This window comes from Felis catus, chromosome D2 (assembly GCF_018350175.1).
Source record: "Felis catus isolate Fca126 chromosome D2, F.catus_Fca126_mat1.0, whole genome shotgun sequence".
In the NCBI taxonomy this organism is placed as follows: Eukaryota; Metazoa; Chordata; class Mammalia; order Carnivora; family Felidae; genus Felis; species Felis catus.
In genome coordinates, this window is record NC_058378.1 from 30,483,699 (window position 1) to 30,511,201 (window position 27,503).

At 54.0% G+C, this 27,503-nt stretch overlaps 1 protein-coding gene across 4 annotated transcripts; it reads right to left on the bottom strand.

Moving 5' to 3' along the window:
- Positions 1-104: 104 nt before the first annotated feature.
- TACR2 (tachykinin receptor 2) lies at positions 105-16,253 on the bottom strand. 4 transcript variants are annotated; one of them, XM_045040068.1, is made up of 6 exons: positions 14,833-16,244; positions 9,950-10,144; positions 6,504-6,657; positions 4,949-5,065; positions 3,433-3,590; positions 105-1,868 (listed from the first exon to the last, which is right to left on the bottom strand). In XM_045040068.1, the coding sequence occupies exons 1-6, from the start codon at positions 15,222-15,224 to the stop codon at positions 1,652-1,654; spliced, it is 1,233 nt and encodes a 410-aa protein (XP_044896003.1). In that variant the 5' UTR covers positions 15,225-16,244; the 3' UTR covers positions 105-1,651. The 4 variants fall into 4 exon arrangements, with proteins under 4 accessions (XP_044896003.1, XP_003994052.2, XP_044896004.1 ...); XM_045040069.1 differs by having other exon boundaries at positions 1,742-1,868; positions 3,419-3,590; positions 14,833-16,253; XM_003994003.5 differs by lacking the exon at positions 3,433-3,590 and having other exon boundaries at positions 4,949-5,145; positions 14,833-15,817.
- Between the last annotated feature and the right edge of the window lie 11,250 nt (positions 16,254-27,503).

Here is a 27,503-nt window from a genome sequence, read left to right on the forward strand (position 1 = left end):
CCTCTCCCCTTGTTTTCCAGCACCTGCCTGGCCACCTCCTGCCCCAGCCCAGGGTCCCACCCCCGCCCGCACCTTTAAGAAGGCAGAGCGATGGAAAGCCTCTGTCCCCCAGGGCCTTCCAGAGGCTGTTTGGCTTTAATGAGAGGACAGTGCAACTCTGGTCTCCCTACTGCCATCCCCAGGTAGACCCCGCCCTTGGTCACCCTCTGCCAAGAGAACAGACGACGTAGGCCCCCTGTTCCAGCGCAGATGAAGTCTCGCAGCAGGCCCCGGGCTGGCATGTTGCCCGCGTTGTCCTCCTCTCCCACTTTTAACGAATCCCTTCTCCAGGAAGCTGATCCTCCTCTGACCCTTCCATCCCTACCCGACCTCAACCTGGAGGTTGCTGTTCTACCCCCACGGCTCATCAACGGATCCCACATCGGTCCGCACCTGGTGATGGAGGTGCCACGTGATTCTCCCAAGCCACGACCCCAGCCCTACGTGGCTTCCTCCAGGACTGACTGCATGTTCCCTTGGCATGTCAAGAGCGGAGTCCCTTTATTTGGTGCTGCCGGTCCCTATGGCACAGTGATCTTTGTGGGCAACACAGCATTAAACTCTCTTGCATTTACAGCGTTATGTGGTTCTTCCGGAGGGGCGGGGGGTGTGCAGGGTGAGTCGGCAAGCGGGGAGAAGGATGTCCTTGGGGTGGACTGGGCCGGGCCTGGAGCTCTCTGGGAGTCGAGACGGTCGGCGTTCTCTGCCCGTCACCTTCTTGTTGCTGGAGCGAGGGTGAAGGCTGGTGCCCACTTCCTGGAGGCATTCGTGTGAAATCGCCGGCTTGGTGTCGATAAAAATCACGGTGACTGTTTATGAAGCACTTAACATGTGTTTGGCGTGCTAGTTCACGGTGACTGGTCTGAGGCAACGCAGCTGAGGCCCCTTTTGACTCAACCACCACCTCCACTGAGCTGGATCTGCGTTCAGATGCTGAAGCGGAGAAGCCCCGGTCGGATCCACTCACAGGCTTTGCAAAATAAGAAGCTTCCTCCCTGTGTCCGTAGCCTGATCATAAATCAGTGGGTGCTGCCCACGGGTGTTCAGTTTGGTTTCACCAATATTTATAAAAACGTGAGCCAAACTGTACATACAGGTCTGGAAGCCCCACAGGTTTGGATTTCTGGCGTGTCTCGAGAGATTTAGAAGGTCTGGCAACCGTGGGCCCCCAGTACCACACGGCGACATCTGTCCGGAGCTGATCGGCAGCTGTCCCCTTGGCCCTCCAGCTGCCACGGTACCCGGAACTCCGTGTTACCCCAACGCTGGAAGTCGGCTGCCTTTTATCACAGTTGCCGTGTCTCTTTTATACCGGCTCCAGTTCACTCATTAAGTTGTGTGCTCCAGGAAGACTTCGGGGCGTGCGGCACCTGGATCAGACCAGCGTTAGCTCACACGGTCTTCTTTGACTCTTCCTGGCTGCCGTGAAGCACGGTCAGGGGTGACTGGGCCCTCTCAAGAGTTAGCACCCACTGCAGAGTTCCCGGCCCCATCTTGTCTTTCCACGGGCGTGCTGAAGGCTGGGGCGTGGGTCAGACTTCCAGATCTGGACCTCTCAACTGGCTACTTCTCAAAGGGTGCGAAGCCTGACCCGGCAGCCAGGCACAAGGCTTCAGGGTTGAGTAGGCAGCCCGTCTTGGGGGCCCCCGGCCGGCCCGTTGGTAGCCTCGGAGGGGGCTGTGTCCCCAGCCATGAAAAAAGTCTCTTTAGTGTGACACCTGTTGACCTTCACAGAGAGGGATGGAGTGTGAGTCAGCTCAATCTTATCCTCCTCAGTCGCCGTGACCCATGGGCAGCAACGGAAAGCAAGCCGGAATCCGGAGCGAAACCTGAGAGACAGAGGGTCACGTGGAGCAGAGGGGTGAGGGGACAGTTACTGGAACTGCCCTGCGGCTGTCCCCCGCGGGAATTTTGTGCTCTCCTAATTGCCTATCATGGTTCACTATCTCTTGGGAGACACACTGCTCAGCGGATCTGATTTTTGGAAACATCCAGAAGTAATCTGGAGCTAAGTCTAGCGACCGAAGTGGGTGCCGAAGCCAAATCAGACCATTTGTTATTACAGACAAAAAGAAACCAGATACGATTTAAAGAAACAACAGAGTTTTTTTGTTTGATTTGTTAATTGGCCCCTAAAGGAGTTTTCTAGAGGAGTCTTAAGAAATCTGGGCTTTGGCAGTGTTGAGTGCAGTAAAGACGCTCTCCCAAGGGGGTTGCTTTGAAAGAAAATCCCAGTTTGGGTATATTTGCTTAAAAAAGAATTCTCCCCATGACCACACTAAAATCTAAATCAGAAGGGGAAGCAGACAGGGGCGCCTGGGTGCCTCAATCTGTTAAGCGAACGACTTCAGCCCGGGTCATGATCTCACTAGTTCCCTAGTTCAAGCCCCGCATCAGCCTCTGTGCTGACAGCTCGGAGCCCGGAGCCTGCTTCCGATTCTGTGTCTCCCTCTCTCTCTGCCCCTCCCCGGCTCGTGCTCTGTCTCTATATCACTCAAAAATAATGAAAACATTAAAAAAAAAAAAAAAAGAAGGGGGAGCAGACAATTGAGGAAATGGGCTGGCAGAGAGGAGCAGAAATCAGTGAGACCCTGGGTGACAGCCCAGGAGACACGGGGTTCCATGTTCCAGAAGAGCAGGCCTGACTTTGGTTCCTCACCTTGTAGCTCTAGAAGATTCCATGGGGCGGGGGGCCCAATAAATGTCTCTATTGTGGGAGCTTCTCGGCCTCTGCCCCTTCCGCCCACACCCAGCATGTCCCACCCGGAGCTCCCCCTCCTCCCCTCCCACCCCTGCCCCCGTGGCCGTCCTTCCGGCTGCTCATGCCCAGAACCCGGAGCCGTCCGCCCTTGCCTTCGCTCACATGCCGCCTCCCCTCCATCATTCTGTTGGCTCTACCTTAGTAACATCCAGACTCTACTTGTCACCCCAGTCTGAAACCCCCTTCTCTCACCTGGATCCCTGCAACGGCCTCCCCATCCCTGCTGCTCTGCCCGCCCCACAGTCGTCCCGTTCCAACGCGCTGCCAGGCCGATTCTTTTAAAAGGCAAGTCAGAGTCCGCGTCTCTCCAACTCAGCTCCGCTGGGCTCCTCTCGGCAGAGTAGCGGCCCAAGTCCTTATCTCGACCGCAGGACCTTGCCTTGGCTGTTCCCTCCGTTCGGAGTCCTTCCCCAGACAGCTAGGCCTCAATAAGGCCTACTCTGGCCATCCTGTAACGCGGCTCTCCCCCGGCACCTCCTGCCGTCCCTTCCGCAGCTCTGGTTTTCCCCTTTCCCCTAGAACTTCCCACCTGATACACTGTGTGACTCGTGGACTCGTTACGCTTGCTTATTGTCTGTCTCCCCACTGGCATGTCAGCGTCTCGAGGGAAGGAATCACCTGCTTTCGCTCACCGGTGTGTCCCAGGTGCCTGGAACGGTGCGGGCACGTGTAGCCACTCGTGAGCGTATTGTGAATGAATGAAGGCTGCTGCCAGGAGCACTAGTCCTGCTCTGGAGCTGGTGTCGCCAACTACTGAAGATTCTGAGGTTATTTCAGAAATGCCTAGAGCCTGGGGAGTTGTTCAGACTCTCAGGGACTGCCACTGGGTAACAGGGGAGTGACCAATGCACAGACACGCGGTGCTGGGGGCCCCTCCCTGATGTGACAGTCCCTGTCTCCAAGCTCTTCTGTAAGCTGCCTCAAGGGAAATGTGTGGTGTGGTGTTAAGGTTACAGGCCTTGGAGATACATGCAATCCTGGCTCTGTTGCTTTGTGTATACAGTTCAGGAGTCTTCCTTTCTGAGGCTCCATTTCCTCATCTGTAAAATGGGGGTAACACCTCCCTTCCTCCTATTATCTACGTTTTACCTCTCCGTGGACAGTGGAGGGTTTTGTCACCCATTAAACACTAAAAAAAAAAAAAAAAAAAAAAAAAAAAAAAAAAACCCAGAATTTTCTCACTTCCTTCCGGCCCGCCCCAGGCACATGGGATATCTGAGCCACAAAGACCCTGATGGCATCACGAGTGACCTGGACACATGGGCAGCGGGTGGTAAAAGGCATGAACACAGAGGCCCAACCTTGCCCGACGTCACTGTCTGGTTGAGACCAGGCCTCCCTGTCCACCTCTCATCTCCTCTTACCTGACCCTCCCTCAGGGTTTCCTGAGCCTGACGAGCCCACTCTGCAGCAGGGCTCCTGGGTGCTGGGTTCCTACCTGGGCCACCGCCTTCCACCTCCCCTAGGGCTCCAGAGCAAACACCAGCCCCTCCGTGGGCCTCCAATTCCCCAGACGTACAGGGCTGGGAGCACCAGGTGTGTCTGAAGGAGGAGTAAGAACTTGGTGCCTTCCTCCCCGGCTGACTGCCAAGGTTACTCCTCCTGCCCCTTGAGGGCAGGAAATGCACTGTAACCTTCCCAGGGAGCAGCCTGCTCTCTCCCCAGTCCTGGCCCTGGGGCCCCGACTGAGCTCTTCCTACTGTGGGGTTGGTGCTGCTCACCTGGCCCAAGGAAAGTCCTTGGTTCTTCGTCATTGCAGAAAGCTCTTAAAAATGTCAGGGCAGAATAAGTCCCCACCTCCTTTACCCGGCTCCTTCCTCCCTCTCTGCCTTTTGGCCTCTCTCTGACCCTACTCCCTCCCTCTCTGTCCCTTCTCTCTTCTCCTCGTCCCAAATGTAGGCTCAGAAGAGAGAGCAGGAACAGACCAACGGTAAGAACTAGGGCCTGGGCAATGGGGCGAGGCTTTGGCGAGGAGGTGGGGCTCAAGCCAGGCCCAGACCCGAGCGAGGATTGAGCGGTGGGCTCACTGCGGGGATGGCAACCTCCTGTGGGGGCGAGGGGTGCAGGCTCAAGCTGTGCAGGGATGCCCAGAGGCGACCAGGCCAGGCCGTGGGTCCCTGAGGGCCGAGGAGAGGGCCAAGGGCTCACCTGTGGTTGAGGCAGCAGTAGATGATGGGATTGTACATGGTGGAGCTCATGGCCAGCCAGAAGAGCGCCAGGTAGACCTGCTGGATGAACTTGTGGTAGTAGATGTCCTCCTGGAAGCTGCCCAGGATGAAGTAGAAGTGGTAGGGCAGCCAGCAGACGGCAAAGGTCACCACCACCAGCACCATCGTCTTCACAAACTGGGCCGGGAGAGGCTCAGGTCACTCCTCAGCCTGGAAGCCCCCTGCCCCCCCAACCCTCCAAGGGTGGCGGCAGGGCACCCCTCAGGCCAGTCTGAGAAGCCCTCGAGTCCCCTGGAGCACACGCCGCCTTGACTCCCGGGCCCTGCACCTCGGGGCTCTTGTTCAGGCCCGCCCCTCTGCCCACACTGCTGTCCTCAAGTCCTTGAGGGCCAGCTCAGTGGCCACCTCCTCTAGCAGGTGTCCCGACCCCTGACTCAGAGCAGCTCCCCTCCCTGGACAGTGGGTGAGCTCTAGCTCCTAACCCCATCCTTGGGGGCTCTCCTCTGCCAGCTAGGGGTTCCCAGGTGCCCCTCTCCCTGGGATCTGTGTCTGCCACAGCCCTTCTATCTGTAGGTAGTGAGACTCTAGTCGGGGACCCCAGCCTCTGCCCGGGGGTCTGCTCCCTGACCTTTCTCCCTTCCAGGCCTGGTCTCTGCAGGCCCTCCTGAGTGTGGGCCAGTACCCCGGGGGAATGGAGGGCAAGTGGAGGCCAGCTCTTCATGAGGAGGGACATTCAGATGGTGTCCCATATCCCATCACCTCCCTGAATTGCCCTGTGAAAAATGCCTAGTAGCAGACATGAAACCTCAAACACATGAGATTTTGACCCGATACATGATGGGATTAACCATTACCTCCCCCTGGATGCCTAACAGGAAGGGGCCACGGCAAAGATCAGCTTTGGCTGGGAGAGACGGGAGAAGGTCTGAATCACAGACTCCTTGGGGGGCCCTGAATGGCAGGAGGAGGGGGCACGCCGGCACTTGGGTCGGAAATGGAATGCAGACTGGATACAGCTGGACTCCAACCCCGTCTCCAAGAGCTCGGAGGTCTCCAGTTCCAACATTTGAGAATTCTCCTGTGATTCTATACGGGAGCCTCCTGTGCTTTTGCGGGGCTTCTTAAATTCAACATTACGATTTCTCGAAACGTCTGAGATTTCTGAGAATCCATTATTCTAAGATTCTTGGGAGTATCTGAAATTCCGTGGGGTTTTAGGATTCTCCGATTCTCGTGACAGTCTGGGAAGTTCCTTTAACTTCGTATTTGGCCAAAGGCCAAAGGCAAGCTGTCCTCCCGGGAAGAACTAACTCAGGCTCTGTTCAGGGACTGGGGACCGGGCAAGTTAGGGTGGATCCTGTTCTCACCCGCACCCCCCCAGGGGCGGGCTGCGAGCCCGGAAGGGTGAGGCCCCGAGGCGGGGCCCAGACAGGAGCTTTGGGACCTTCTGGGGGCCGGACATGGGGGGGCGGGGGAGCGGAACAGAGTGAGGGCAGAGGCACCGCCCCCCGCCGAGCACCGCCCCCGGCGCCCACCTTCTTCTTGGCCTGCAGGTGGCGCAGGCTGGCGCCGTGCGTCTGGTGCCTGGGGACCTCGCGTCTCCAGAGCGTGAGGCCGATGACACTGTAGGCGAAGAGCATCACCACGAGAGGCAGCACGTAGATGAGGGCGATCACCACGAGGTGGTACCTGGAGGGAGAGCCAAAGGCCTGGGCACGGGACGGCCCGGGGGCGACTTCGGCATCCGTCAGCGCTCAGTCCTCCCGACCCCGCGAGCGTCCCTAAGCCAACTCTGGGCTAGCCACCCTGGACCACCTCCCAAGCCTTGATTTAACTTAAAAATTTTTAAAAGGCAACAACGGGCTAGCATTTATGCCCAAAGAGGGCTTCCCTTGCTGCAAAAGAGACACCAGCGTTTTCTCGCCTGTGTCCCTCCAGGTGACAGATGAATACTACCAAAAAAGGAAATAGCTAGGAATGAAAAAGTTAACCAAATAATACATTTGTTTAACATTTAAAATGCCATTAAGCACAAAGGAGGAAGTAAAATCACTCATTGCATCCTCACCACGGTAATAATTTGGACAATTTTCTTCCAGAATCCTGCGTATATATGACATGTGTATGTGCACCTGAATTAGATAGATTATATATATAGTCTGTATCTGCATCTATCTGTCTGGAGACGTAGATTTTCTGGAGTTGACATGCTTCCACCCTGCACCGGCATCCTTATCAGGGAACGGGGCAGCGACAACAGAGTCACTACACGACATTGGTCATCTCTCCCTGCCCATCAGCATTGGGTTGGGAACATGGCTCATGCCAGCAGACCTTCTCTCGCACCACCTTCGAGCAAGTGGCCCCGAATCCCAGTGACGTTTCCTCACCCAGCCCCCGTGGAGAGCAAGCCGGGCTGTGTTGAGCCGTGTCTCTTCCCTCTGGAAAGACGGTGTAAAGGAGACGTGTGCTGGCCACGCCAGTGTCTGAGTGACGCTGCAGGTAGTCTCCAACAGGGCCTGGGTGGGGGCACCTCGTGAAAGGGCCTGAGACCCGTGGCCTTGCCACGTGACCTTTTTCTGCGAGGGCTGAAGTGTTCCCAAGGCCCCCACCCCCCATGACCTGTGCGCAGGCCGGTTTTGAGAGGTGCTGCCACCGAGAGGGAGGGGAGCGGGTGGTTCCAGAAAATGTCTTCCCTAAAGCCTGTGTTTAGAATTCTGCTTGCTTGCTCTTGGGGACTGCTAGACCCCGGGCTCCTCAGCTAGGCCTGCTGTGGAGCAAGTAAGGGCTGGGAGGAGCAGTGAGGTCACAGAGTGTTTGAGCTAGATAGACCTTGGGGATCAGCAGGGCCACCTGCCTCGGTGTTTGGAGGGAAACGGAGCCCCGGAGAGGCGCAGAAAGTCTGTGACACGTGAAACAGCTCTACAGATTTAATCACTACCAAAAAACGATTTCCCTATCACTGAAGGTCAGCTCTGTGAAGTCAGAACTGAGTTCTTGGTCAGCCTCTAACTTCTAAGGGTGACCTCAGGCAAGTCTGCTCTCTCCCTTAGTCTCAGTTTCCCCATTTGTAATGCCTAAGGTCCTTCCCAAGTATGAGGGATATCACTCTGTTGCTTTTCCTTGGGACACGGTTCAGGATAGGAATTCACCCTGGGCTAGGTTCCTACACAGAGGGGAGAACCAAGGGGCTGTGGGGGTCATCTGGGGCCTGCCCCAGATCAGGAATGTGTCCTTTCATTGCCTGGATTTATGCGTGTGTTTTTATTTTAGGGATCTATGCGCATTTTCCTGGAGGGGGTATCTGTAATTTCACCAGATTCCGATACACCCAGGATGTGCGCCTGTGAGGGTGGAGCCCTCAAGTGTCCCCACCCAAGAACAAAGACTACATTCTCACACAGAAGACCAGGCTTTGCCCAAATCCTCACGGAATTCTAAGTAACACCGAAGTAGCCTTCCTGTTTTTTCTTGGCGCCTGAATCAGGGTCGGAACTCACCATCCCCAGAGAGCTGGTGCTGGGTGCCCTGAGTTATTATTCCTGGTCCCCTCTCCGGGCCCCCTCTTAGGCAGAAAGGCGTGTGTTAAGGCGGAGAAACACTGCCCCCCAGTGGTCAGTCACAAAATATCCTGCTCTCCACCCTTCCCTGAGCCTTCGGTACGGGGACCTTGCCCTTGGGGGCAGGGCAGGGGTCGGGGAGCGGAAGAGAGTAAGGGCAGAGGCCGCCCTCAAAACTCGTCAGTCCCCGGGAACAGGCTTCTCAGGCTTCTTGCCTAGCACTGACGGCCACAGCGAGGCCCGCTTCTGGCTGGTGCTTGGGGCAGATGGAAACCGTGCAGGGGCGGGCGATGGGGGAGGCGTGTTAAAGGAGGCGGAGGGTGGGGGCTGTGTTGCCATGGTGACCTGGCAGCCCTCCTCCAAAGCCTCCGCATCCTCCTGCTTGGGGCAGCTGGGCCTCTGTTGGACTAAATCTGCCACCTCCACGTTTGTTTTCATGTGTCCCCTGCTTCAACTACTATATAGCGGGTGCCAGTTCCGTGCCACGTGCGGCGCTAACGGCGTCATATACATTTTCTCGCGCATGCTCACAGCAACTTTCCAACAAGTTCTCTTCCGAGTTACCGCCCAAGGGAGGAGCCAAAGGGTCAGAAAGGTCAAGTGACTATGAGGGACAGGGCAGGACTCTGCCCCAACTACTGACTTGAAAAACCTCAGCAAATTCTCTATCCTCTGCTAAACCGCCAGGCCACGCATGGGGGTGGGGGGGTCCACGCGGTGAGAACTGGGCACACTGAGGCCCAGCAAGGGAAAGGACTTACTCAGGGTCACACAATGGCTGGCCCGTGCCTGCGTTCTTCTTCCTAGTCCCCCCCACCCGTGGTGCCCACTCAGCGTGAGGCAGGCACCAGACATCCCCCGGAACACATACCCGGCTCGGTCACCTGCCCTTTCTGCCTCAGTACCCTGAGCATTCGCGGTGGCCTCCCCCAAACACACACCTGTGCGTGCACACACTTACGCACACACGCGCAGACGTCAGTGGGAGCCGCGTGCCCACACACCCGGTGTCCCACGCACATGTGTACACGGGCGTGTCCTCATTTGAGGATACACGTGTCCTTGTCTAAGTAGCTGTGTGGGGAGGCAGTGGTGAGCTCTCAGGCAGGACTACCTGCGTTTAAACCCTCGCTTCACCACCTGCTGGCTGTGGGACCTTGGGCCTATTACTTAGTTTTTAGGGCTTCAGCGTCCTCATTTGAAACCTGGGAATAATACTACATGTGTCCCCGGTAGTGTTAGGGGAGTGAAGTGGCTTCATGTATGTCAAGCCCAACACGTGGTACGTGCTAAGTGAAACTGTTAGCACAGACAGGTACTCACGTAATCCCAAGCGCTCACAGACACCTGCACCCGCACGTGCACACACACACACACACACACACACACACACACTATGGTCCCCACGGCCCAGGCCTTACAAAAGGAGCATCTTGCCGCCATTGTCTTCGGGCCAGACCACCGCACACTTGGTGGCGCCCTGGTCTGTGGTGATGGTGGAGTAGAAGCACTGGGGGAAGGCGAGGGCCAGGGCCAGCAGCCAGATGCCTGCAATAACCGCTCTGGTGCCGCGGGCTGAGAGCCGCGGCTGGAAGGGGTGGACGATGGCCACGTACCTGTGAGCAGAGTGCTGTGTGAGTGGCGGGCACCCCTCCCGCCCGCCAGAGCCCCATTTCCCACGCCATGCTGGGCCCCCGCAGAGAGCCACCTGGGCTGGTGACTCTCCCACAGCCACACAGCACGCCAGTGCCCTAAAACCCCAGGCCAGGCCTCACCTCATCGCCTCCCTGGGGGCGGACTTACTCTCGAATGGCCACCAGAGAGCGGTGTGGCCACACTGGAAGTCCACTTAAAACATTTGCCAAAAGCTGCCGGGCCCCTTGGCCCTATGCTGTCCCTCTTCTGCTCAGAAACCTTAGCGGAACCCGACAGTCTCCCAGACACAGCCCAAACCAGCCCTGCCTGTCGGCTTTCTGCAGGGGTGGAAATGCCCTAGGTATAAACTGTTCTGTTCAGTAGCCATAACCACACATGGCCATGAACACTGGAAGTGTGGCTAATATGACTGAGGAACAGAGTTTTAAGTTTTAACTAATTCAAATGTAAATAGGCACATGGTTAGGTTACCAGACACAGCAGGCCCAAACCTTTAAACTCGGCGTTCAAGGCCCTCTGCACATGGCCAACGCACTTACTTTCTCACCTCCTGTGCCACTGCTTCCCGCACCTTCCCTGGCTCATTCTGGTCAAGGAACAGCCCTGCCTGTGTGACCCTCTGTAGGGGGCATTTCTTCCCCCTCAGCCTGAAATTTCTCCTTCCACTCCGGATTCACGAAAGTCCAAGTGAAAGGTCACCTCTTCCAAGAAGTCGGCCAGAAACAGGCTTGTCTCCTCAGCTCCTGCCTCTCTCTGGGGAACCTCTGAGGATTTGAGCTGCTGTTTGGCCTGAGTATCTCAGGCAGGGGTTGTTCTCTCCATTTTCTGCACCAGGAGACTGAGGCTTGCAGAAGGGGAAGAACCAGCTGGAAGAGGCAGCACTGGCCCTGAACCAAGTCGTGCAGTTCCCCTCTGCTCCCGGGACCTCGGAAGCCGCTGTGGGAACGTCCTGGAGCCTGGTGGGGCTGAGGCCTCATGGGTCACGGCCCTGACCAAGGAAGGGAGAGCTGGGGTAGCCGCCGGCTTCCAAGGTCAAAGGATCCAAAGAGCACCATCCACCAAAGACACGGGACCCCACACTGCTTCTCTTATGCTGTGCCCTGTGACCTGGGGCTTTGGTTGCCGCCTCACAAGAGGGAGGGTGTGGGACGAGATGGGGGGGGGGCCCTCCTCGGAATACAGTTTTTATGTGAATAAATTACACAGGATTACAAAGACAATCAGTTATACTGGAATACAGTTAGCAAAACATAAAATAGATTTGGGGCACAACAATATGCACGCTTCTTTATCAACCCACTAAACAAGATCTAGCAGCAGGTCTGGAACCGATGATAAATTTGTTTTTAATATTTATTTATTTTTGAGAGCACGAGTAGGGGAGGGGCAGAGAGTGGTGGGGACAGAGGATCTGAAACCAGCTCTGACCTGACAGCAGCAAGCCTTACACAGGACTAGAACTCATGAACTATGAGATCATGACCTGAGCCAAAGTCAGACGCTCGACTGACTGAGCCACCCAGGTGCACCACCCCCACCCCTGCTGTCGTGGTAACTCTTTTTAAAAATTTTTAAAACATTTATTTATTATTGAGAGACAGAGAGAGACAGAGCATGAGTGGGGGAGGGACAGAGAGAGAGGGAGACACAGAATCCGAAGCAGGCTCCAGGCTCTGAGCTGTCAGCACGGAGCCCGACGCGGGGCTCGAACTCACAAACCGCGAGATCATGACCTGAGTTGAAGTAGGACGCTTAACTGACGGAGCCACCCAGGCGCCCCCCGTGGTAATTTTTAAGTAGTGACGACTGTAGTCGATGCTTGGAGATTTCTGCACAACAGAGGTATCTGTGATTTCTATCGGTGACGTGGCCCCAGGCACTGCTGGAATCCCAGCAAAATGTGGTTTGTTGCCTCCATTTGGAACAGTGATTTTTCACCCCCACAGAAGCTGATGACCCCTGGGACTTCTGTGACGGTCTGTGGTCACAAGTTACGCACATCTGGATTGGATGATTGTTGACCCCTCCTTCCTCTGTCTGAGACACTGACCTTCTCCCTTTACTGTGGCCGGGCCCTGGGCCAGCTCTACCCCAAGATGGCCTGGATCTGGGCTGAGTGCCTCAGCAGGACGAGAGGAGTGGCATTTCCTCAGGGGCCTCCTCCCCACAGATGAGGCAGGTGACCAGCGGGCCAACTGGGGGAGTTTTTTCTCTGTTAGTGGAGGGGCAGCTCTGGGGCTTTGATCTAAATGTGGATCCTGACTTCATCACCTTCCAGCCGTAGGGACTCAAACCACCCTCTTCTGTAAAGTGAGATGACAGTCATTTGAGCCCCTGTGGTTGTCTTGGGAAGGGAATGAGATGCTTGAGAAGTGCCTGCAGGCAGCAGGGGTTTAGGACTCGAAAGGGCCATTATTCCTATGTATTTGTGTCCTTTAAAGGCACCAGAGGTGACTTTGGTCCTGGATGACCCCTGGGCCTTCCTCTCTGGGGTTAATCTGAACCTGGAGACAAGGTCTGGACCATAGGATGACCTCGCCCTAAGCAGGGAGGTTGACATCCCCGTGTTCTAGGCCCCCGGGGAGTGTTGACTCCGTGCCCCCTGAGCTTTTCTACCCTGTCTCGGTGAGGACGCTCTTTCCTGGGGCCCCTCGCGCACACCAGGCACCACCCTGCCACGGGCCTTTGCTGCCGCTGTGCCCTCTCCCTGGATTGATCTTTCCCCAGCGCTCACAGGGCTCTCTCTCTCACCTCCTTCCATCCTGGCTCCAAACCCACCCCACAGTGGGGCCGACCCCACACCCGGTCTAGCGCTCCAGCCTGCCCCCACCCTGACACACAGCCCGGCACCTGGGGTCCCCTCGCCTCTCCCTGGTATTTTTCCACAGCCCTCATGACCTCAAAATACAGCGTACAATTTATTCATGTGTTTATTATTTAAATTCTCACCAGGGCAGCCAGGTTTATCTGTTTTTTGCCCCAATTGCCAGAACAGTATCTGTATGTAGTCGGCCTTGAACATGTGAATGAATGAAGAAACGAATGGACGGGGCTTCGCTGTTAACACCCCGGCCTGAGTTACCATCCTCTCTCACCTGGATTATTATTCACCAGCCTCTTGCCTGGTCTCCAGACTCCCCCCCCCTCCCCACCTTGAAATGCAAGTTCCATGAGGCCTGATTTCAAGGACTATTTTTCCTTCTGGTGTATATTCCCCAATGCCTGAAACAGAGGGAGCACTCGAGTATTTGTTGAGTGAAGGAGAAGAACATGTTAGTGGACTTGCAGAGACATCCAGGGGTACTGAGGTGCTTTTGGCTGGGGTGGGGGGGCAGGGGGTGTGGTCAGATGAGGAGGGACACGCCCCTTCCTGAGAGCTGAGCCGGCTGGGTTCTGGGCCGCTGGCCCTGACCCTGACTTGCTGGCGATCCTGCTTGTCTCTGGCCTCTGTTGGCCTGGGTACAAAATCAGAAGCGTGGCCTAGACGAATGGTTTTCGAACTTTTCTTTTCATTTTTAATTAGTAGAAATACATTCCTCAAATGAAATCTTTAGGGAAACTCCATAGAAAAACAGCCCAGAGCAGACAAGAGCCAGCTGCTGTGTGTCACTGGGCAGACGCCTGGAGATGGAGACGGGGGGGGGGGGGGCAGTGGTGGGGGACAGCGGGGCACATGCCCCTTCAAACCATCCTGACAAGGGATCTGTGTCTCTGAGGGTCCCAGGCCTGCCCCTCCTGGACATACACCTGCTGTCTTTCTGTGTCCCTTTTTGTTTGCTATCTGTCCCAACCATTCTTCCCCAGGGTCACACAGTCCCCTTCTGAGGCCAAACCGTGCCCTGCCTGCCCCAACCAGCTTCAGAAGGACTGCATTTGGCTCCACTGATCACTCCTCCACCCTCCCGGCCTTCAGCAGAAGGCCACAGCCTGCGGCCCCCTGAGAACAGGATTGGGAAAGTAATTGGACCCATTGTACTTGTATGGTAACTGCATGCAATATTAAATCCTCCCCACTATAATCTATCTAGGAATAGGAAAACAGGAAAAGCCATGTCCTTGCAGTAAAAGAAAGACGCCCAAAGAGATCAACTCCAGAGAAGAATACTCTAGAAGTTCCCTAAACACGGCCCTTCTCTCCCGACAGCCTTGAACAACCATCCAGTGCCAAGTTCTTCCTTGGGTCTAACCTTAACTTTGCCTGCTTTGGTTCCATGCTCTTTTGTCTCCCACATGCATGCTTTTATTTATTTTATTTATTCATTTTTACTAAAAAAAAATTTTTTTTAAGGTTTATTCATCTTTGAGACCCAGAGAGAGACAGAGTGTGAGCAGGGGAGGGGCAGAGAGAGAGACACACACACACAGAATCCGAAGCAGGCTCCAGGCTCCGAGCTGTCAGCACAGAGCCCCGACTCAGGGCTCGAACCCATGAGCCGCGAGATCGTGACCTGAGCCGAAGTCGGATGCTTAACTGACTGAGCCACCCAGGCTCCCCAGATGCACACTTTAAGATCGTGATTGAGTTGAGAGGCAATTCCCTGAGTTCTACTGCTAACTTGCTGTGTGACTATGGACAAGTCACCGGCCCTGTCTGAGCCCCGACAAAGTGAGACAGCTTCCCCCGGCCTCCCCGCCAGCCCCCTCTTGCCTGTCAGCGGCGATGGCGGTCATGGAGTAGATGCTGACGAACATGGCCGTGATGGGGAAGAGGTTCTGGAAGTGGCAGAAGGCACGGCCGAAGTACCAGATGTTGTGGCTGGCGTAGACGAAATTGAAGACGGCATTGAAGGCGGCCATGCAGAGGTCAGCCAGGGCCAGGTTGACAATGAAATAATTGGTGACCGTGCGCATCCTCTGGTGGGCCAGGATGATCCAGATGACCGTGGCATTGCCCGTCACGGCCACCAACACCAGGGCCAGGTAGGCCGTGGCCCACAGCGCCAGCTGCCAGCCGGGCATGGAGAAGGCCGTGATGCCCGTGGCGTTGCTCTCAAGGCCGGGCGAGATGTTGGCGTCAGTCACAAAATCACAGGCCGCCATGGCGGCCTCTGGGTCTGGGATGAGGGGCCTGATTCCTCGCTCCTCCTGAGCCCTGACGCCCTGCCCAGATATGCTAGAGAAGAAGAGTCCTCTTGGGTGCGTGCGTATGTGGGGGACAGAGGCGTAGGTGCAAAGCCAGGCACGTCAGGGGGGACAGGGGGTCACTCCCAAGCCTCGAGCGGAGATGAGGTTAGGCTGAGCAGAGAGCCGGGTCCACAGCCATTCGCATTTCAGACTCCCATGTCCTGGCCAGACTTCTCACATGTCCCATGCAAATCTAGAATCTAAGACACAGTTTCAGAGCAGGAAACATCCTTGTAAATCATCTGGGTCGGATGAGGTGAGCACAGAGCGGCTGCCTTGGCATTCCGCAGGTCAGCTGCCCAGCAGGCTTTGCTCCGGGCTGTGGGGTGCGGGCTGGGCTGGGGTCCGGGACATGCTCACCGTGCTGCCATCTGCCAGCCCCGGAGCCTCTGTCCTCCCTGCCGCTCCCCCAGGCAGGGCGGGCGAGGGCCTTGGCAGAGGTGCGGCTTGCTCACGAGGTGTGACTTTGGCTCCCGCCCCTCGTCCCACCCCCTGCTGGGATGGCCCAGCCTTGTCTCTTGAGAAAAGATTCAGGACCGGCTGCGGGGGGGACAGGGAGGGAACCAGGGGCGGCAGGGCTGAGGGCTGGCACGTAGGCGCGGTCCTGGGGCGGGGGGGCTCGTTCACACTTAGCCCAAGCCAGGAGCTACACACCTGGCAGGCTGGGCGGGGTTGGGGTCCGCCTGGGTTACTCCAGGCAAGTCTCTTAAGGTCACTGGACTTTGGCTTCCTCATCTGAAAAACATGGGAGAAATAAGGTGACGTCCGGTGGTGTGTTTGTGAGTTTTAAATGAGATGATGCACAGAGGGTCCCCAGGGCACAGGGGCTGGCACGTCAGAAGCACGGCAGGGAGTTGTAGCCCCGCAGGAGGCCCCAGAGGCAGGACTCGGAGCACTTCTGACAGGTTCTCAGGTGATGCTGCTGCTGCTGGTCCAGAGACCCCACTCCCTAAGGACGAGGATGGGGCTCACCGCCCCTTCTGTGAACCCCAGAGAGGCCCCCATGGTGAGCGCTGGGGGGCTGCTCTGGGTCTGTCCAAGGAAACTGCTCTTGGTCATCCACCATGCACATGCGTGTCGCGCACTGTGTGAAGCCGGGATGCCGTTTCTGAGCGACCGTCTGTGGGGCTGATGTGTGTAAGTGCACACACACTGGTGCATCTGTGGGCACCTGTAGGTGTGTGGCCCCTGAAGGTGGGCTAGGCTCAGCAGGGCAGGGCGCGTCCCACATTAAAGCAGAGGAGGGCTCTCGATCGCCAGCCGTGGTGGCCCCGCTGTGTGTGTGTGCGTGTGTGTGCGTGTGTGTATGGTCTCCAGACTATCCAGCCTTGCACTTGGGGACCCTTCCAGGCTCCGCTCCAGACCCAAGTGGCTCCAGCCATAGCCAGGCCATGGGGCAGAGGTCTGTTCCCTCTCTGGAGTGGGCCACCACCTCTGGACGTCTGTCCCTTGCTGACGGGCCTCTGCCTTTGATCCCTCTTAGCAGCAGCAGCAGCAGCAGCAGCAGAACTCACTCAACTTTGGGGCTTAATTTTTTTTTGAATTTTAGGGAGAGAGAGAGAGACAGAGACAGAGAGAGAGAGACAGAGAGAGAGAGACAGAGAGAGAGAGACAGACAGAGAGAGAGAAAACACTCATGAGCCGGGGAGAGGGACAGAGGGAGGGAGATTTGCAATGTGTGCTTGCTGCTCAGAGCGGCCTGACCAGCCCATCGCCAGACAAAGGTCTGGAAGGCTAGGCTTTGTTAAAAGAGGAAGAGAGACCCAAGGTTCTTTGGCTCCTGTGGACACAGGGAGACTCCAGTTTGCTCACGGACGTTTGTGTGCGGGAAGTTCTCTCCACCCAGAAGTGGAGGGGGAGAGGCTGCCCATTGGTTCTGGCCAATGGGCTGAGCTGATGGCACAGGTCGGGGACCCTGGTGAGCGACTCCGCTTCTGACTTTAGAGGGCAGGGTGTTTATCAAGAAGCTCTTTGGGATCGATGCCTGGGGAACGGAGGGGAGGGGAGCAGGAGCGGGCGGAGGAGGAGCTGAGCTGTGTTAGATGACAGCCTAGGACAGCCCCGAAGGGCAGGCCGCTCTGAACTGGAGTGGCCCTTTGGCATTGCCTTGTGTTGGGCAGAGGTGGCCATCCATCCATGGCTGCCTGTGGGCTGCCCCAAGAAGGGGCGTGACCTTGGACAAGGCAGCTCTCTGCAGCTGAGACAACCGCCGAAGTGGGTGACGGCTGATGAGAGCCTGCCAGGGGCTTGAAGGGGGTCTTGGAAGCACCGTGGCAGAACAGCAGCCTCTCCCGTGACACGGGGGTGGGGGGTGTGCTCACGGGTGCTCCTCAGGATTCATTCTACCTGGCCCCAGGCTGGAGGCTTGAAGGCTAGAGGTGGGAAAGGAAATGCTTTCTAGACGATCTGGAGGAGAAGAAGGTGGGACAGCTTCGGGGGTGAGGGAAGTGGGTGGGAGAGAAAAGGGGGTTTCAGGAAGCGATGTGGGTTGGACACAGCGTCGACAGTGTTTGAGAGACGCCGTTAGACGCCTTCTGACCACAGGTCTGGAAACTGTGCTGGGCTTCGGCCATTTGGTCACGGCTTCAGCAGGTCACACGCAGCATCCCGGGACATTAGTGCCATGGGTCATCTAGGCAGTTCGCCTGGACAGGACAGGGTGAGGCAGCGATGACAGCACGGTGAGCTTTTTATTCAACCAAGTGAATCTGGTGTGCAAGCCCAGCCTTCATTCCGCGACTAACCGTTCCTCTCTGGGGGCTAACGTGTCTTTTCTTTTATGAAATAACGTGACGGCAGGTGGCCGTTGTGAGGCCGGCTTCCCTCTTTCTCTAAAATTCCTTACTCGGTGGGATAAAATGTTGGTGACCTCTATGGTTCCATCAGTCAGGTTTTTGATATTCTTCTTGGTCCAAGAAACTCAAAGAGGATCCCAGATCTAGTTCCTCATTGGGCGACGAGGCTGGGAGCCCCAAGAGGGGAAGACTTGCCCCGGGCCCCATTGCCCGCGGGGTGGGTCCCCATCCCTGATTGCCTCGGTCTGGCACAGCCTTTACTGACCCGCCTGCCTCCTTTCTCTCAAGGCCTATCGCAGCCACCTCCCTGGTCACCTCCCCGTCACATGGGTGGCGAGGTCCTCACGGCCTGGATTGTGCCTGATGCCAGTGTCTAGGAGAGTGGCCAGCGCGTCACAGAGACCCTATGAATGTTAGTCGGATGAGAACGATGGGTAAGATTTAAAACATGACTCAGGAGTGAGGGATGAGGAATCATATCATCTCTCTATCAATATCTAGCACATACAGACATAGGTATGAAAGCCAATGTGGGATTGGAAGGCAGCTTCGTACATAGGTACATAGGTACATAGGTACATAGGTACGAAGGCCAATGTGGGATTGGAGGCAGCTTTGAGTGGAGGGGGCCGTATAACGCCTGGCAGTCAGTACCGAGTGGATGCTCAACAAATGTCAGGGGGATTGATGAATGACTAATCCTGAAAAGAAGTTTCAAATACCACCGCGTCAGGCGGGAAGGAAGTAGCGTTCTTATTTTCACAGGATCTAAATTTTATTTTATTTTATTTTATTTTATTTTATTTTATTTTATTTTTCTTTTTTTTTTTTTAAATTTTTTTTTCAATGTTTATTTATTTTTGGGACAGAGAGAGACAGAGCATGAACGGGGGAGGGGCAGAGAGAGAGGGAGACACAGAATCGGAAACAGGCTCCAGGCTCTGAGCCATCAGCCCAGAGCCTGACTTGGGGCTCGAACTCACGGACCGCGAGATCGTGACCTGGCTGAAGTCGGACGCTTAACCGACTGTGCCACCCAGGCGCCCCAACAGGATCTAAATTTTAAACGAAAACGACGTGTCCTCGTAGGTGAGGCAGGACTTTTGGAGGACATTGGGGTCTTCAAAGGCTTCAAGGATGTATTCCTCACAGAGAGCCGCCCTTTGTCCATGAGCCAGAGGGTCCGCTAAAGCCACCTCCCTTTAGGAGATGAGCTCTGCCGCCCTGGCCGCTGCATCAGTGGCCCAGAATCTGGGACTTGAGCTGGGAGGGGGAGATCTGGCCTCCGCCACGAGCCAGGGCTGGAGCTGACACTTCTTTTAAACACCGTGAGTGTGCTGGGGTAGTGCCTCGTCCTGAAAGCCCGAAGTTTATGTAGCGGGGGAAGAGAGGCCGCCAGTGTTTACATCTGCTGTGCTCCTGGTATTCGCGGAGCTCAGAGGCTCCTAACACAGAATGGGGTCATTCGTCAAGAGCAGACTCTAGCAAAATCTGCCCATCTATGGCGGGTGGAGTAGGACGTAGGTAGGCAAGGCTTGTCCTGGGAGGGGACACCACGACACCCACTTGCCGGTTGGGTAACAGGGTCCCCCCAGAGGCGGCCTGCGTATTACAGACAGAGGGGACTTGGTGTCCACACAGGGTGTCGGCAAAGGTGGCAGCCAAGTGCTCTAGCGCGGATGAGGCGAGGAAAGGCCGACAAAGGAAGGGTGCCTCCGCGGAAGGGTCCAAGCCCTGGGCCCGTGGGTCGCTCGACGGGGCAGGGGCGCCAACGATCAGCCCAGAGTTGGGAGAAAAGGTCCTGTCTCTACCTTCACGGAGCTCCTGGCCCAGCTGGGGAGCCAAGTACCAGCATAGCCAGAGAACTCACCATCCCCGTCCGTTAAATGGGTGACACCATGAGCTTCAAGCTTCCGAGGGGGGAGGGAGACGCCTTTGGGGGACAGGAAGTGACGCGGTGCCTCACCTGAGTGGCCCTTGGAAGTAATGGAGGAGGGGACACGGAACGAACCCCGATCGGGACAGAAAGGCCAGACCAGCCTGGCTGGACGTAAGGAACAGGAGATACAGCAAACGTAAATGTCAGTTCCCACACCCAGGGGTGCCAGCAATGTCCATTTCCTTATTCTCTCATTCTCTAAAACTTCTCTAAAAACCACCTTAATCTTTATTCTGAGTCCCCACCTTGTTGAGCTGACAGGGATATCCAACCTTATTTCTTCTGGGTCCCCACTGTCCCGCCCCAGGCTGTCTATAGTACCAAAGGCATCTGGGGTGGGGCCCTTATTGTCATTAATGCATACACTGTTTCTGCAGGGTCCTTGAGGTCCGGGGGCTGTTACTTCTTTTTATTTTTATTTTTATTTTTATTTTTATTTTTATTTTTATTTTTGAGAGGGCGTGAGCAGGGTTTGGGGCAGAGAGAGGGAGACAGAGGATCCAAAGTGGCTCTGTGCTGACAGCAGCTAGCCCGACGCGGAGCTCAGACTCACGAACCGGGAGATCATGACCTGAGCCGAAGTCAGACGCTCAACCGACTGAGCCACCCAGGCGCCCCCTGCTCCCCACCCTCTTAAGGAAGTTCTGCTTCTGTAAACACAGCCTCTTCCAAACCTCACCACCCTTCTCGCTCGTTCACGGTACCTTTGGCAAGGCCCAGAGCACCAGCCACCAAAGAAAGCTTTCTGCTTTCCCCAAGGGCAGGGACACCTGTAATCTTCAGATCTTCTGAGGAAGCGAGAAAAATATTGGCATTTCATCCTTCCAGGGTGACAAAGGTAAGACAAACGAAAGCGAAGTTTCCATATTAAAATGATCGGAATATCCATATGCCCTGTTCCTGATGAAAGGAGGAGTGGGGGCCAATGCGGGGAGCCCTGAACAACGTCCTTTCCGGAACACGTTGTCTGAAGTCACCCTGCCGGTCCCTTAAGGACCCCTCCAGTGCCACTTCTCGAGGATACATCACATCGAGCATGGGATCTTTGGGCCAGATGGCCTCTTAAAAAAATTAAACGTATTTCTTCACAGCATATTTGGTTCTGTGACATGCAGGCTCGGACCGTGGTCACTTTGGCTGCAAATGGCAGTGTCTTCTGTGGACAGCTGCCTGCAGGCCTGCCTCTTTTTTTTTTAATTTTTTTTTCAACGTTTTTTATTTATTTTTGGGACAGAGAGAGACAGAGCTTGAACGGGGGAGGGGCAGAGAGAGAGGGAGACACAGAATCGGAAACAGGCTCCAGGCTCTGAGCCGTCAGCCCAAAGCCCGACGCGGGGCTCGAACTCACGGACCGCGAGATGGTGACCTGGCTGAAGTCGGACGCTTAACCGACTGCGCCACCCAGGCGCCCCAGGCCTGCCTCTTAAACTCCACCTGTGTGCACACCTCGGTGACGCCATCATGGCACCTGCTTTCAGGCGGCTGGTGGCGTGTAAGCCGACCCTTCTCTCCCAAAGGGGGACACACTGGAGTCCCACTCGGTGGCCTCTGTCTATAGCTCTGGGGACATGAGCTGCAGCTGCTGTAGAGCCTTCTGCTGGGCCCCAGGCTTGGCCTTGATGGCATCCCTCGCCATCTCACGCTCTCGATGCCGGTGCAGGGACCACTTCTTCGGGAGCAGAGCTCCCCGCTCGCTCTCCCCAGAGGGAGGCTCCCATCTCGCTGGAGCCAAGAGTCTCACAGGTGTAATACGTTCTTGGTGGGAATTAGCTCCTGGCTAGCTTTCTCCAGTCATCTGATCCTCTTTTTCTCGTTTTAAAGTCTATTTATTTATTTAGAGAATGTGCATGAGCGGGGGAGGGACAGAGAGAAAAGGGGACAGAAGATCCAAAGCAGGCTTGTGCTGACAGCAGAGAGCCCTAGGTGGGGCGTGAACTCACGAACCGTGAGATCATGATCTGAGTCCAAGTCAGACGCTTAACCGACTGAGCCACCCAGGGGCCCCATCCTATACTCTACTAGTGTTTCTATGCTTTCCTTTTTGTTAACATCCTGACCCATCACACTTGTTGAGAATGTGTTTTCCCCGCCAGGCTAAAAGATCCACGAGGCCAAGAATTATGTCTGTCTTGATTATGGCCATAGTTCCCTACCCTCCATTGTAATTAGCACATAGCGTATGTTCAGTGGTATTCGCTGATTAAATAAATAAATGATTGGTCAGGTGAATGAACATATTGAAACAACTTGGATATAGTATTAGGAGTGCTTTTTGCTGTAAGTAATAGTGACTGAAACAAATCGGGACTTATTTTTCTCACATGACCACAAGTCTAGAGGTAGGTGTTTCCATACTAAACAGCTCAATGATTTCAAAGCTCTTTGGGAATTTTTATTTTTCTTGGCCTTTGCCTCATGCCTGCAAAATGGCTGCAATAGCTCCAAGTATCACATCCCTACATAACAGCTTTCCTGTCCCAGGAAGAAAGAGCTCTTCTTCCACCTCTCTTTTTTTTTTTTTTTTTTTTTTTGTCCAGAAGAAAAATCTTTCCCAGGACCCTCTCAGCAGATACCCCTTATATTTATTGGCCAGAACAAGGTCACATCACACCCTTAGCTGTATGGGAAGTTGGGAGAGAGTAGGTCTTCATAATTCAGGGCCCAACTCGGTTTTGACACTGACACTCACTGTGTGGATGCTGGGATGAAGCTAGTTCTAAGAACTCTTGCCCTTCCTTGCCCATATGGTCCCAGGTGGAAAGTAGGGTATCATGACGTGGCCACAAACAAATATCATGCGTTGTTCTTGATGCTTGTGGAGAATGTCACTTTCCATCCCTTGAAATTCCCTCCTTGACACTGGCCCACCCTGGAAACTGAGTTCTGCCAACGAGCTCACCCATTTCAGTTCAGTGCCTTGATTGTCCTCTCTGTGATCACAGCAGAGATGTGCACCAACCATGTGCCCAGCGACCGAATCAGTTATACAACCTCTTCGTGCCTCATCTTCCTCATCTGTAAAATGGGGCTAATTGTACTACCTCATAGGATGATTGTGGGGATTAAATTAGTTAATACATGCAAATACGTAGAATAGTACTCGGCACATGGGACTAAATCAGCGTTTGCTGTGGTTATTTTATTATATGCCCATTCCACAGATGAGAATATATGCTCCTAAAGGTTAAACAACTTGTCCAAGGTCATGTAGTTAGGGGAGCCAATGGTGAAAGCCCGATCTGTCTGACTCCAGAGCCCACGCCCTTTCTTCTCTTACCACAGGGTTTCTCTGTGGTAAGTTTCTCCTGACTGCCCCAAGGGTGGGTGTCTTGCCACAGACGTTATCTATTAATTCCTTTTGGGTCTGGATGGAATGCCACCTCCTCCTTGAAGCCTCCCAGGGCACTTGCTCTCTGTTCCTCACTGGCACTTGGCAGGCCCTCTGTCTCTTCTCTGGAGGGCAGAGAATGTCAGTCTTGCCCACGGTTGTGGTCATTAGTACAGACACAATCTGGACCCTCCGGAGACACCTACTCCTGATAGGGATGCTGATACCCAAGCAGGGCACTCGCCTGCGGTCAGGCAGCCTCAGAGAGTGCTCCCTCGGAGCTCAGGCCTCCAGACGCCCTGCCCAGTGCCCTTTCCTCTTTCAGGGCTTCCTCCACGATGACGTGAGCGCTTCAAAAAGCAGCTCATCCAAAGGAGACCCTTACTCAGAGTCGGGCTGAGAATGGGTCTCACTTGGGAAATCCTGGCCCGAGCAGTAAGAGCAGACCGAGTCTTACCCGTCTCTGACCTCCTACCTCTACCCTTTCCTCCTAGCGAGGCCCATGTCACTTTCCATCCCTTGAAATTCCCTCCTTGACACTGGCCCACCCTGGAGACGGAGTCCTGCCTCGGAGCTGTCCCCCTGCAGGTGTGGGGACTGCTGCCCGAGAACCTGTAGTACACAGATGGTGACACTAGAGGGCAACATCACTGCTTTAATCCTTGTGACAAGGGCTTTAAGCGTCTGAATCAGACGAAGATGATGGTGATGATGGTGATGGTGATCTTGATCACGGCCAGGGTTACTATTTATTGAGCCAAACTTCCCTGTAATAAGCACGCATCACCTCTAATCGGTAGGTCATTCTGTGCATCGCCCTTTCTTCTTCTGTTCTGCATTATAGAAAATGGACCACATCTACCTCGTTACCCAAGTCTGACACCTGGGCATGACCGGCTTTTTTTTTTTTTTTTTTTTTAAGGCTATTTTATTTATTTTGAGAGAGAGAGAGAGTGAGAGCATGCGCGTGCATGTGAGCAGGGGAGGGGCAGAGGGAGAGGGAGAGAGAGAGAATCCCGCGCCATCAGCTCAGAGCCTGATCAAGCGGGGCTTGATCCCACAAATCCTGAGATCATGACCTGAGCCAAAATCAAGCGTCGGCTGCTTAACCGGCGGAGCCCCAGGCGCCCCACGATCAGCGTTTCCACCCTCACGGTCTCCCCACTATGGCTGACTCCTCCTGTCCATTCCACACCCCAGATCTTAACCCATCTGCTCTTTCCATTTCCACTGTCTGGCTTCCTCCGCTTCCCCATTCAGTTTACCGAGAGCCACGGCCCTGGTGCAGGCCGCCGGCTCCCAGCCTTGCTGCACATTAGAATCCCCTGGGCAGCTTGCAACACTGACGCCTCGTTACAACGCAGCCCAATTAAGTCAGGATGTATGGGGTCGGGAGCCAGGCACCAGCGCTTGTGAAAGATCTCCAGGGGGTTCCAGTTTGCACCAAATTTAGGAACAACTCTTCCCTTGGGTGGAGAACTTCCTCCGCGAGCTTTCGCCGGGGCACCTTCCACTTCACCCGGCAGGCCTCATTTAACATCGCTGCCTCCTGGAAGCCTTCCCAGAACACACTCAGATCCCCACAACTGCTCCCCCCGCATCCAGACGCTTAACATCCCGTGTAGTTACTGCTTTTCCAAATGTCTGCCTCCCTCTGTTACCACCACCTCCTTCAGCACAGAGTGAAAGGTCGGTGCTCCGCGGTGTGTGGAACCAGGCATGGAACGAATCTCCCGAACAACACAAGAGGTACTTAAGCGCTATGATTCTTACGATTTTGAAGTTGGCCCCAGGTTTTAATTTTTGCAGTTAGTCTACGTACGGTGTGTGATGCGTAAAGAGATACGTTTTCCGTTCAAAAGTGGATGTAAATTAAAGACATCTGTTCCTCATACCCTTAAAACCAATTTTTTACCTGTGTTCTGTTTGAAAATAGAAACTGTGGCCAATACCTGCCAGGGGCCTTGAGACTATGGAAAACATGCAAAATGCTGTGGAAGACTGAAACCAAAACAACAATTTTAACTGAGAAGTGAAACCAGGGACCTGATGGGCTGAGTTCATCCGCAAGGGTCTGCAGCCGGGGGGTCCTGCCTGTGCCACGGAAGGGGCAGGGAGGGCACGCCTGGTCTCTCCCGGGGGGGCTGGGACCCACTCCTGTCCCCTCCTCTCGTGATGTACATGTCAGGGCCCATTTTACAAAGGCAGAAATCCTGGCCTAAAGACAAAATGCATTGCCAGGACCCTATTCCAGAGAAGCCGCAGAGGCAAGAATCAAACTCAGCCTTCTCTGACTCTCCATGTTCTTTCCACCACGTCGGGATGGGCCAAGGTTCCCAAGCTCACTTTCCCTTCACTCTTGAAGTATTTTTTAAATTTCATTTTTATCAAATTAAGTAATACATTTATATAGTTTAAGCAGTCAATGCCATAAAACTTAAGACAATGAAAAGTGGTTCCCTGTAGTGCTTCCCTAACCTAACTCTGGTCCCCCAGAGGCAGCTGATTTCAATTCTTTGAGCTATTTTTCTGGAATTTATGTCCTTGTGTTCATAACATAATGACACTATTTATTGATCTGTAAAAAGTTTAAGGTATTAAACTCTTCCTTTTTTTTTTTTTTTTTTTTGGTCATCTCTACATCCAGTGTGGGGCTCGAACTCACAACCCTGAGATCAAGAGTCACATATTCCACTGACTGAGCCAGCCAGGTGCCCCTATCCTCTTGGTTTTTGTTTTCTGTTTTGTTTTGTTTTGTTTTGTTTTGTTTTGAGTGAGGGAATCTGATCTTTTTTTCTAAGTTTTAATTTGTTTGTATTTTTTTTTCTTTTCAAATTTTTATTTACATTCTATTTAACATACAGTGCAATATTAGTTTCAGGAGTAGAATTCAACGATTCATCGGTTACTTATATACAACACCCGGTGCTCATCACAAGTGCCCTCCTTAATACCCATCACCCATCTAGCCTATCCCTTTCCCACCTCCCTCCATCAACCCTGTTTGCTCTCTATCTTTAAGAATCTCTTGTAATTTGTTTCCCTTTTTTTTCTTTTTTCTCTTTCCCCCTTCCCCTACGTTCATCTGTTTTGCTTCTTAAATTCTACCTATGAGTGAAATCATATGGTATTGTCTTTTTCTGACTGACCTTTCGCTTAGCATAACACACACTAGTTCCATCCACGTTGTTGCAAATGTCAAGATTTCATTCTTTTTGATGGCTGAGTAATGTTCCATTATATATATAATTATATATACCATACCTTCTTTTTTTTTTTTACATTTTAAATGTTTATTTTTGAGAGAGAGAGAGAGAGAGAGAGAGAGAGAGAGGAAGGGCAGAGAGAGAGGGAGACACAGGATCCAAAGCAGGCTCTAGGCTCTGAGCTGTCAGCACAGAGATCAATGCAGGGCTCGAACCCACGAACCATGAGATCTGAGCTGAAGTCCGATGCTTAACTGACTGAGCCACCCAGGTGCCCCCTATACTACATCTTCTTTATCCATGCATTGGTCGATGGACATTTGGGCTCTTTCCATAGTTTGGCTATTGTTGATAATGCTGTTAGAAACATGGGGGTCCATGTGCCACTTGAAATCTGAATTTTTGTATCTTTTGGGTAAATCCCTAGTAGAGCAATTGCTGGATCGTTGGGGAGTCTATTTTTAACTTTTTGAGGAACCTCCGTATTGTTTCCTTTGCTGCAGAAAAGCTTGTTATCTTGATAATGTCCCAATAGTTCGTTTTTGCTTTTGTTTCCCTTGACTCTGGAGATGTCTAGTAAGAAGTTGCTGAGGCTAAGGTCAAAGAAGTTGCTGCCTGTGTTCTCCTCTAGGATTTTGATGGTTTCCTGTCTCATATCTTTCATATCAAGGTCTTTCATGCATTTTGAGTTTATTTTTGTGTGCGGTATGAGAGAGTGGTCCAGTTTCGATCTTTCTGCATGTTGCTGTCCGGGTTTCCCAACATCGTTTGTTGAAAAGACTTTCTTCCATTGAATATTCTTTCCTGTTCTGTCGAAGATCAGTTGGTCATATAGTTGTGGATCCGTTTCTGGGTTTTCTATCCTGTTCCATTGATCTATGTGTCTGTTTTTGTGCCAGTACCACACCAAGGTGTGCAATACGGCTT